General features: G+C 37.5%; 1 protein-coding gene across 1 annotated transcript in view; it reads left to right on the top strand.

Moving 5' to 3' along the window:
- Positions 1-1,460: 1,460 nt before the first annotated feature.
- LOC103604086 (breast carcinoma-amplified sequence 3-like) overlaps positions 1,461-12,100 on the top strand; it is a gene marked incomplete at both ends in the record, with an annotated part of 144,874 nt that continues 134,234 nt past the window's right edge. The window contains one exon of the mRNA XM_008588679.1: positions 1,461-1,638. Coding sequence (XP_008586901.1) covers positions 1,461-1,638 — 178 coding nt within the window. The remainder of the gene's footprint in view (positions 1,639-12,100) is intronic.

Below are 12,100 nucleotides of genomic sequence, written 5' to 3'. Positions count from 1 at the left end.
GTGGCCAGCCCAGAATTTAGATTACTGACAGAAAATTTCTGAGATAATTTATCAAATCTGGGAAAATATTGTTAGTTGGTCCTAAAAAGTAGTGGTGCAGAAGCGTCAGTGGCCTGAAGATCCTCATGAAGTCAAACAATAAATTATAATGAAAATGGTTGAGCAAACTTGCTGGAGGAGGAGGTTGTAATCTTAGAATGGAATGCTTGCAGGTTGGCTAGATAGCTCATTTGGAAGAGTATGGTACCGAAAACACTAAGGTCAATAGTTTAGATCCCTGTCGGTGGTAGGTAACAAAAAACAAAGCAAACAACAGAATGCTTGAATTAGTGATTTTTTTTTTTTTTTTTTTTTAAAAAGATGACCGGTAAGGGGATCTCAACCCTTGGCTTGGTGTTGTCAGCACCACGCTCAGCCAGTGAGCAAACCGGCCATCCCTATATAGGACCCGAACCCGTGGCCTTGGTGTTATTACCCTGCAAGATTTTTTTTTTTAAAGATGACCGATAAGGGGATCATAACCCTTGACTTGGTGTTGTCAGCACCACACTCTCCAAATGAGCTAACCGGCCATCCCTATATAGGGATCCGAACCCGTGGCCTTGGTGTTATCAGCACCGCACTCTACCGAGTGAGCCACAGGCCGGCCTGAATTAGTGATTTTTGAGGTGGAGTCTTGTTTACTATAAAATTCTTTATAGTATCAATTATATAACAGATACTTAATATTTACTGGTGTGAACTGGAAAAGTTGATTACTCAGTACATATAATTATTTTGTAATGGGCCATATACCCAGTTTCTTGAGACAAACCAGAATTTATTTCCTATATCAGGAACATATTTTTTCTTCCATTGCTAAATTTACAAATAGTATAAATTGATTATACTTCATATCTATATTTAATTTATTTTGGCATTGTTGTTTTTCATTTTTGTTTATCATTTACTGATGGTTTTGTTCCTGATGTTCATGTTTCCTGGTTTCCTCGCCCGAGGAAACCAGGATTTGACTTTTAAAACCTTATTTGTGCTGATAATTGTAGGTATAGTTGATCCTCAAACAACATAGCTTTGAACTATGTGGGTTCACATTGTAGATTTTTTTTCAATAAACACTGTAAATCTATTTTCCTTATGATTTTCTTAGTAACATTTTATCTTTTCTAGCTTTCTTTATTGTGAGAATACAGTATATAGTACATTTAACATACAAAATATGTGCTAATCAACTGTTTATGTTATTGATAAGAGTGATGGGGTGTCAAAGGCATGGGAGGGCAGTGCTTTTCCCCTTTGTTGTTCAAGGATCAACTTTACTCTGTTTAAAAAAAAACCAACTAGTTTTATAATTTCAGCTTCTTGTTCATTTTCTTTTAAATGGTATCTCCCATTTACTTCTGCTTGGCTTTCAAATTGAAAAAACAATTTAAACAATTGTTATGCTAATGGCATCAAAGAAGTGCAGTCATTTTCTTGATTGACATTGTATCTTTAAAATTCTTTTCTCTGTTACTTAATTCCAATGCAGATACATCAAGAAATTTGGAATTTCATGAAATACATAGCACTGGGAATGAACCACCATTGCTGGTTATGATTGGCTACAGTGATGGAATGCAGGTCTGGAGCATCCCTGTAAGTATGAAGGTGGTTGAATCCCTAAAACATAATACTTTCTAGCATGCTAGCTGATGTGAAATCTGGAGATACTTTTATTAATGTCTCATCTATTTATTTCACAAGCAATTACTTAGAGACTGCTATGTGTACAGGACTATACAAGGCACTGAGAATGAGGGGCAAGTGGCAAATCAAAGATGCTCTAAATGACTAGTAAAGTGAGTTAGGAATCGTGTAAATTGCATTACATGCAAGTCTCATGTTTCTTCATGGTAACCCTATTAACTAGGTATTGTTATTATTCCCATTTTACAGAAAAGTAAACTGAGGCTAACAGAAGGTTTTTCTTTTTTAAAATGAGCAATTATTAACACCATATTAATGTTTTGAATCATTTAAAACATTCATGTACAAAATTCAAGAGGTACAAAAGGGTAAAAATATTCCTCCCATTCTTGTCCTCCATTTCCCACACCTTGACACAATCTGGATTTCTAGTTTCTTATGTATTTTTACAGCTGTATTTTATGCAAATAAAAACATGTATAAATATATTTCTTCCACCCTTCATCTGTACTTTGCTGTATTTTACTTCCTAATGTGGATATTCAGACAGGTTCTTCATTGACTTTCATAGCTGCATAATACTTCTGTTCTTTGGATTTTCCCTAATTAGTTGATGAAAACCTTTTTTTTTTTTTTTTTAGTATGAAAAACAATGATGTAATGAATGAATTTGAACAAAGGATATTTTATGTCTGTGTATCTGTATAGGATAAATTCCTTCCAGTGGAATTATTGGGTTAAAGGCTAAGTGCACTTGTAATTTTGGTAAATGTTTTACATTGCAAAATATTGGCCCTACTTTGCCGATTGGGTCCTATGTGTGCCTCCTTGGGGTGACCAAAAATAAAACGTCCTAGGGCTGGTGGAATAGTTGGTTGGTCAGAGCTTGATGCTGATAACACCAATGTCCAGGGCTCAATCCCTGTATGTGCCAGCCACCCAAAAAAAAAAAAAAATTTTTTTTTAACAAAAATAAAATGTCCTAATCTTTTAGGCATGGAAATGGCACAGCTCAGTGAGGTGTAGTAAGGACTGGGTATTTTGGCTTGTTTCACTTATTTTCCATTGTTTGGCATGGCCTAGATATCATCTCTGTCCTGTAGATGGGTGGACTTCTCTTGTGGTTCTTTTGCAACTAGAGGCTCTGGGAGTATAGAATTTAAATTTGTACCTTTAATAAATGTGTCCACCCAGCTTGTTTGAAGCCCCCTAAAAATGTCTGTGTGTGTGTGTGTGTGTGTTTGAGCCAGAATTTTTTTTCCTTTTTTTTTTTTTCCCTTTCCTTTGGGTAATATGGTTACTTCTTAAAAGATTTGTAAGGAAACATTTACGGGGATACTGCAGAAAGTTTGTGAAAAAATAGAATTAAAAGGTAATAGGAATCTTTCCATGAACTTTTTGAAGTACCCCTGTATTTACCCCAGATTTAATGGAAGTCAGGATGTTCTTGAGTGCAGAATTTGGCCTTAGTGTCATGGGGTGTTTTTTTGTTTGTTTTTTTAAAGATGACTGGTAAGGGGATCTTAACCCTTGACTTGGTGTTGTCAGCACCACGCTCAGCCAGTGAGCCAACCGGCCATCCTTATATAGGATCCGAACCCGTGGCCTTGGTGTTACCAGCAGCACACTCTCCCGAGTGAGCCACAGGCCGGCCCTGTGTCACAGGATTATTAAGTAACAAATACATCGACTTTATAATTGCTTAACATTCTAAGTTAACAAATTGTTCATTCTTCGATAAATCACTTGTGATGAACTTTAGTCTCTCATTCTAATCATGTAATTATTATATTATTAAGTGTTTAGGATTTGGGGTTTAGTTTTTCTGTTTTTAACAGTTTGGCTCAACTGGCTGCTCTGAAAAGCCATCTTTGCATTGTTCTGGGGTCTGGCTCTGGACTTGCCACAACCACCTTCTCCGTCGCCGCGGACTCTGGCAGCTCTATCGCTGGAGTTCCCGATCTCTCTCTTTTTTTTCAGTCCGTTACATCGGGTCCCCGGTGTGCCTCACCATGTCAGACGCAGCCGTGGACACCAGCTCCGAGATCGCCACCAAGGACTTAAGGAGAAGAAGGAAGTTGTGAAGGAGGCGGAGAGGGGAAGAGACGCCCCAGCTAATGGGAACGCTCATGAGGAAAATGGGGAGCAGGAGGCTGACAATGAGGTAGACGAAGAAGAGGAGGAAGGTGGGGAGGAAGAGGAGGAGGAGGAAGGCGATGGTGAGGAAGAGGATGGAGATGAAGATGAGGAGGACGACGACGTTGACACCAAGAAGCAGAAGACCGATGAGGATGCCTAGACAGCAAAAAAGGAAAAGTTAAACTTAAAAAAAAGAAAGGCCTCCATGACCTATTCACCCTCCCTTTCCGCTCTTAGAACCTAAACTTGGTCACCTTCCAGTAGAGAGCGCCGCCCACCCGCCCCGCCCGGGCAGCGCCACCAGCAGACGACAGGCGCGCTCCACCACCAGCCAAACCACGGAGGGAGAAAAGAACCAAAACGTCCAAGGCCCTGCTTTTCTTCTTAAAAGTACTTTACAAAGGAAAATTTGTTTGCATTTTTAATTTACATTTTATATTTTTGTGCATAATGTTAGGGGTCAGCCACTTTTACGGATCTCGGATGACCAAACCATCCCTCGGAGCGTTCTCTGACCTACTGGGTTTTTTTCCTCCCCTGTTGCAAATTTTCTGACTTTACTTGGTGTGACCATGTTCATTATAATCTCAAAGGAGAAAAAAAAAAAAAAAACCTTGTAAAACAAAAAAGCAAAAACAACAACAAAACAATCTTATTCCGAATATTCCAGTAACGTTTTTGTGTATGTACTTAGCTGTTCTATAAGTAGTTGGTTTGTATGAAATGGTTAAAAAGGCAAAAGATAAAAGGTTTCTTTTTTTCCTTTTTTAGTCTGTGAAGTTGCTGTTTTTTTTTTTGGCCTGTTTGATGTACGTGTGAAACAATGTTGTCCAACAATAAAACTGGAATTTTACTTTATTTTATTTTATTTTTATTTATTTATTTTTTGTCTTTTTCCGTGTCCGGCAACGGATCGCAACCCTCAGTGTCGCCCCCGTACCGGACCGGGACCGGCAACGGGATCGCAACCTTTGGTGTTGCTCCCGCACCTCGCTCAGCCAGTGAGCGGGAACCGGTCTGTATGTGGGATCCGAACCCTCGGGCGGGAGCGCCGCCGCGCTTCCCAAGCGGCGCACTATCCAGTGCGCCACCGGGCCGGCCCTGGAATTTTATTTTGCTGAGTTGTTCTAACAACAACAAAAAAGGCTTGGCTTTATCTTGAAGAGGTAGAAGAATCCTGCTGTTATGTCATGGAATTCAAAGTATTCTTTCTCTTTTGCCTTTTGGGATGTATAGTTGATACTTTTCAAGCCACCGCAATGTTCTTTGTAATTTAAGTATCATGCCAAAGCAGTTAAAGTCTGGCAATGTTTTTTTTCCCTTACCAAGAGAAATAGTTCTAGGTTGTGATCAGATGAAAGGATTTTGTAAACGTAACTTTTTCTTATTAATAGAGACTTCATTTTGCTCCATTATGCTGTTTGTTGGCAGAATTGAAGGCAAGGGGAAGGTGCAATTTTAGCAAGAAGGTTGAGCCTTGTGTGATTAGGGGTGTTGACTGGATTCCTTTGGTGGTACTCAGGATGCTTTAACTGCTCACTTGTTTTGGTTGTAATTAGACGTATGACTTCTAATATTTTTAAAGTTAACTTGTGTTTATCTCTGAATAATTTAAAGGTCTTTATTTGTCCTTAAGCCCAGATTGAGAAGCTCGAATAATCTTTTCTTGATGGAATTTCTTTTCTTTATGGAACTTCTTTTCTTTTCCTTTTTGGTGGTTGGCCACTGTGGGGATATGAACGCTTGACCTTGGTGTAACCAACACCTCTCTCTAAGTGAACTAACTAGCTAGCCCTCTTAATGGAGTTTTCTTTGACTAGTTGTGTGCTGTTGTAGTATATCCCTGTGAGTATTGTTTCAAGAATTAGGAGGCAGTCTAGCCAAATAAGCTGCTTCTTTTCCATTCATTGGGCTCTCAGTATGGTCAAAGAGGTTTATATACACTTATGCCATCTAATGTATACTGCAAGGTAGAAGTTACTCTATTTTACAGGTGGTAAGGTCACACTGCTTGTAAGAGGTGGAATTGGAATTCAAACCTAGTTCTATCTGATTTCAGATTCAAAGCCCATGACTTAAGAGTTGTATTTCACTTCCAAAATGTGATACCAAAAGATATGCCATGCAAACAGTTTGGTAGATTAGTCTTAGTTCTCATTTGTAAAAGCTTAGGATGTACTTTCAAATACTTATAATTATCTTTTATAGACTACTGTGACTGCTAGCCGATACTCTATCTAAACCCTTCTGAAATTTATCACCAGTCATTTATTCAGTAACATATGCAAGACAATGGGGAGCTTATGTTGGCCAACCTAGAAAATAAATGGCTTTAATGGACCTTTGCAGACTGTAAATCATATTTGCTTTTTTTTTTTAAAGATGACTGGTAAGGAGATCTTAACCCTTGACTTGATGTTGTCAGCAACAGGCTTTCCCAAGTGAGCTAACCGGCCATCCCTATATAGGGATCCGAACCCGTGGCCTTGGACCAGCCCTCATATTTGTTTTTGAGTTAAGTGAGGGTGGGCAAAAAGTCAACCCCTGTCCAAACCAAAATAGTTCAGTTTTTGCTTCTAATATATGTGCACAGGTCTCCCTTTTGTTGATTTTATATAAAAGCCCCACCTGTAAAAGTCTCAGATTAAGAAAGTAAACATATACTGGTTAAACATTTTAAAAATTGTCTATTTATGAACTATACTAATATGTATGGAGCTTAGATGATGTCTATGAATATAATTAGAGTTAGCTCAAAAGCAAAACTGTGCAGAAGTAGTTTCTCTATTGCCTATATCTACCACTTTGTGTATGAGATGGCTGCCGGAAAACACCAGCTTTCCTATCTGATATAACATAGAAAGAATAATTGTTTGTTATCTTGGTGTTTTAGGTAAACAAGCCTTTTTTCCACCTAACAATGTTATTGCCTTTTTTGTGATATAAGCTCTCCTGCTTAAATTCTTATTTAAAAAAAAATCAAAGTTACACACGTACGTAGATTAAAAACCAAAGAGTTTTATGAGATTCACATGGGGAATAAAACAGTTCCATACTTCTTTTTAACTCAGTTCTATTAGCCTTTGTTATCTTAGTATTTATTTTAGTTATTTTACAATATTGAACTTGATTTTTTTTTCTTCTAGTCTTAGACTTGATTTATTTATTTATTTATTTTTAAAGATGACCGGTAAGGGGATCTTAACCCTTGACTTGGTGTTGTCAGCACCATGCTCACCCAGTGAGCTAACCGGTCATCCCTATATGGGATCCGAACCCATGGCCTTGGCGTTATCAGAACCACACTCACCCGAGTGAGCCACGGGCTGGCCCCAGTCTTAGACTTGATTGATTTGGTGCCATGAATTATGAGGATTTAAATGGTGTTCATTTATTCAACAAAGGTCTAGGATATACAGTGGTGAGCAGAAGAGATATAGTCTTTGCTGTCATGGAGCCTTGGAGGAGAGACAGATTTAAATAAAATAATATACGACTTAATTTATGATTTCAAGAAAGCATAAGAGAGTATGATAAACAGGTGGCATCTGAAATAAAGAATAATGGGGGCTAACTGGTTAGCTCAGTTGGTTAAAAAGTGGTGCTGATAACACTGAGATTCAGGGTTTGATCCCCGTACTGACTAGCCACCAAAATTAAAAAAAAAAAAAGGTCTGTCTAGGTAGCTCAGTTGGTTAGAGCACACATTGTTGATAACAAGGTTGACAGTTCAGATCTCCACACCAGCCAGCTGTCAAAAAACAACCCCCAAAAAACCCACACAAAAAAGAATAAGGTTTAGTCAGGGTAAGATTGAAACAGCAAACACAGTCAGAGGCTGTAAGGTGGACATTGATTTAGATTTCTTAATTTTTCTACTTAAAGAATATTGAGATAATTATCTTATGCTCATGTAATTTGGAGAGATCAATAGAAGTAAGGCTCTTGATAGATCTGCCAAATTGCATTCTCGTAAAGCCATGTCATTTATTCTTACCCCATTCATTTATTAATTCATTTACTTAGCAAAGATTTTTCTGATTACCTGTCACGTGCCCGACTGCATTGAAGGTGCTGGGAAAACAACAGTGAGCAAAGCAAAGTCATTCTTGTGGAATTTCCATTTTAGGTAGATGAGTTGGAGGGTGGGGCAGATAGATAATAAGCTAATATGTTCCCTGTTAGATGGTGAAGTGTTATGGTAGGGTGGTTGTGTTGCTGTGGCTTGCTGTTTTATATAGGGTGGTCTTGGAAAGTCCCTCAATGGCCCAGTTGAGCTGAGCTATGGAGGAGTGATCCATATGAATATTTGAGGGAGGAGCTTTACAAGCCAGTACAAACACTCTGTGGTGGGAATATGTTTCCTGTATTGAGGAACAGCAAAGAGGTACTTTAGTTGGAGCTGGGTGGGCAGGTTGAAGAAGAAGAGATTACCTCTAAGAGGTAGCTGTGGGCTAGGGCTTTGTTAACCATTGTAAGAACATCTAAAACTTCAAATATAGGGCCAGTTTAAAGCAATTTTACCGTGAAAACACATATACCCAATCCCTAGATTGTACCATTAAAATTTTACTTGCTTTATCTCATACCCATCTCTCTGTCTTACTCAATGCACTTCAAAGTAAATGTAAACATTGGGGAATTTTGAACAGATGTAGATAGTGATATTGCTTCTAAGAATAAGAATGGTATGTGAGGAGCAGATTTGGGTGGGAAGATAGCGAGTTAAGTTTAAATGTGTGGACCATTGACTGTTGCTGGTCTATGAACTGGTTATAGTGAACTGTCTGATACTGGTTGCAACAAGGTTTGTAGAAAAATGAAAGTAAGTTTTTAGAAATCTATAGCTATTTGCCAGTGCACATCATCCAAACATGTATTTGTAGTTTACAGAAGTATATGTGCCAGACTGGGAATTAAAAAAATATTTTTTAAAGTCATTGGTTCTTTATCATAGATGGTTTGAAAAGTTCTATCAACAGTGCGTCCAGTTGGAGGAGGACTTGTTTATGACAATGTGTATGTTTTAGATAATGTGCTATCATTTATTATTTTATTTAACACAAATAACATTTCTTTCTTTCTTTTTTTTTTTTTTAAAGATGACCGGTAAGGGGATCTTAACCCTTGACTTGGTGTTGTCAGCACCACGCTCAGCCAGTGAGCGAACCGGCCATCCCTATATGGGATCCGAACCCGGGGCCTTGGTGTTATCAGCACCGCACTCTACCGAGTGAGCCACGGGCCGGCCCCACAAATAACATTTCTATGATTATTTTAGGAGTTATATGTTCTTAGTGGGTATGGGAATAGGATATAGAATTTTAAGGGAGGAGATTTGGATTGCAGGATGACAAGTTGGACTTAATTTTTCAGCCAATATGGACTCAGTGAAAATCTTTTAGTAATAGTTATATTCCAAAAGCTGTATTTAATAAAGATTGGTTTTTTGTTTGTTTGTGTTTTTTGGCGGCTGGCCAGTATGGGTATCCAAACCCTTGACCTTGGTGTTATAAGATAATAAGATTGATCTTGCGGTGCATTGGAATGAATAGAAGATAAGGAGAAAAGAAATGGTTACGAGGCCAGTTAGGAGTCAGTTTCAACATTGTCTAAATGTTAAATGTTGAGAGGCTGAGCTAAGTTTGTTGTAAGAGGATTACAAAAAACCTTGGTAAGCATTAAGACATTTGATAAGCAGTAAGACATTTAGAAGAGAAGAAAAAGTTATAGATGCCTCCAAGGTTTTGACCTGGGGACTGGTGCTGCCTGGTGTGTTAGATGGCGTAGTTCTAGAAAAAATGGAATTTGATTATGAGACTTAATGCTTACATTATGATAAAAATTATGTAAAGCAAATATTATATTGTATAGCCTATTCTCTTATAAGTAATAAGGGATTTTCTTTTAAAATTTTCAATGGATAGAAAAACCCAAGGGTAGTACATTTGTAAAAGTCGTCTGATATTTTTCCATACTTTTTTGCTGTATATTTAAGTGGCAACTTAGTCTTCTTATTTTCTTTTTTGGTGTCTGGTTGGTAAGGAGATCCAAGTGAGCTAACCAGTCAGCCCCTTTCATCTTCTTTTGAAATGCTTAATATTTAAAAAAAAATCTTGAAAATGCATTTATAGTGTTTTCTTGGAACTTTCTATATACAGGTTGAGCATCCCAAATCTAAAAATCTGAAATCCAAAATGCTCCAAAATTCAATGCTCTAAAAACTCAAATTTTTGAGTGCTGACATGACGCCACAGTTGTAAAATTCTACACCTGACCTCATGCGATGGGTCATGTATTTCATGCACAAAATTATTAAAAATATTGTGTAAAATTACTTTCAGGCTATGTGTGTTCGAAACATAAATGAATTTCATGTTTAGACTTGGGTCCCATCCCCAGACCCTTCTGGTCCCAAGCATTATTATTTATTTATTTATCTATTTATTTTTACTTTATTTTTAAATTTTTATTTATTTCTTTTATTCCTATTTCTTTTTCTCTGTTTTCTTTTTCTTTTTTTCGGTCCCAAGCATTTTGGAAGGCAGCTAGCTCACCACTATACCACCAACGTTCCCAAGCGTTTTGCATAGGGGATACTAAACCTGTACTTCAGTGATGTGACACTAGGTGTCGCCAAGATATTGAGCTAAGAAAAGTGTATCTGTCCCTTGAAATATTTAGCGTAGCTTTTATACACCAAAAGCTTTAAAGCAAACATGCAAGGGCATATTTGAGGTAAATACCAATTAGTCTGTTATTTATTACAAGTTGGGTGCCAGTAGACCTTGCCATGTTAAGATTGTTTGCCAGGAAATTATTTTTTATGGGTTTCATTTGGGAGTAATATAATGTTAGTGATTTTGGTATACTGGCAAGCAGAGAAAGTTTGAGTATGTAGTTCAGTCAAAAATTATGTGTGTTGAGAATATGGCCTTATTTTGTTTACTGGAAAGACAAACAATGGATGGCTCTTTAGTTATCCGCAGTAGAAGGGTACTGGATGTCATGAAGTGAATAAAAGCATAAATGAAGAGTAATATTGAAATAACTTCTGGAATCTACTTGTATTTGTAAATGAAAATATTTTTTCTTTAGTATATTTCTTAAGGTGTCACTTCAGAGAAGTCTTGCATCTGAAATTTAATTTTTCCTTGTGTTCTAATAGTGGTATTGTGTAACTTGTTGATTTGATATAAGCAGTAGACATTATGTGAGTTTGAAATCTATTGTAAAGTGGAATCTTATTTGAGATTTTTTTGATTTTTTTTTTTACTCTAAAACAAGATATTCTTTGGACATAAGTTGATTTATAAGTCTGTGGAAGGCAATTTTTTCTTTTATTATAAATTTTATTGGACATACATACTGTAAGTGCACAGATCTTAAGCACAGATCTGTAAATTGAATTTTTATGTATGTGTATAAATTTCGTTTTTTTCCTTTTTGTCTTTTTTACTGACCGGTAACGGGATCGCAACCCTCGGTGTTGCGCCCATACCGGGGACCGGCAACTGGATCACAACCCTCGGTGTTGCGCCCGCACTGCGCTCAGCCAGTGAGCGGGAACCGGTCTCCACATGGGATCCGAACCCTCGGTGGGAGCGCCGCCGTGCTCCCAAGCGGCGCACTCTCCAGTGCACCACTGGGCCGGCCCTGTATGTGTATAACTTTCTAATCATCACCTAGATTAAGATATAGACTATTAAAATAATAAATATTAAGATATTTCCAGCACCTCAAAAGAATTCCTCATGCCACTTATCCATCAATACTGTCCTTCTTCTACCCTCAAGTAACTTCTGTTCTGACTTGTATTACCAGAGATTAGTTTTTTGTATTCTTGAACATCATAAAAAAATTATAGATTTTAAGTAAGTGTGTATACTTTTGTGTCTGGATTCTCTCTTAACAGTATGATTGTGAAATTCTTTCATGTTTTTTTTTTTTTTCTTTTTTTCTGACCAGTAAGGGGATTGCAACCCTCGGCATGGTGTCGTCTGCACCACGCTCAGCCAGTGAGCGCACCGGCCATCCCTAGATAGGATCCGAACCTGCGGCCTTGGTGCTACCAGTGCTGCACTCTCTGAGTGAGCCAAGGGGCTGGCCCTCTTTCATGTTACTGTTTGTGGCACTAATTTGTTATTATTTTTGCTGTGTAGTATTTTATCATGTGAATAAAACACATTTTTAAAAATTCATTTTATGACTGATAGACAATTTCGTTTTTTCCACTTTTTTTTTTTTTTTTTTTTTTTTTTTTTTTTTTCCG

The sequence above is a fragment of the Galeopterus variegatus genome, unplaced genomic scaffold (genome assembly GCF_000696425.1).
Source record: "Galeopterus variegatus unplaced genomic scaffold, G_variegatus-3.0.2 Scaffold4952, whole genome shotgun sequence".
NCBI classification, from domain to species: Eukaryota; Metazoa; Chordata; class Mammalia; order Dermoptera; family Cynocephalidae; genus Galeopterus; species Galeopterus variegatus.
The sequence above is the reverse complement of the archived record's forward strand: the minus strand, read 5'-3'. Positions and strand labels throughout refer to the sequence as shown.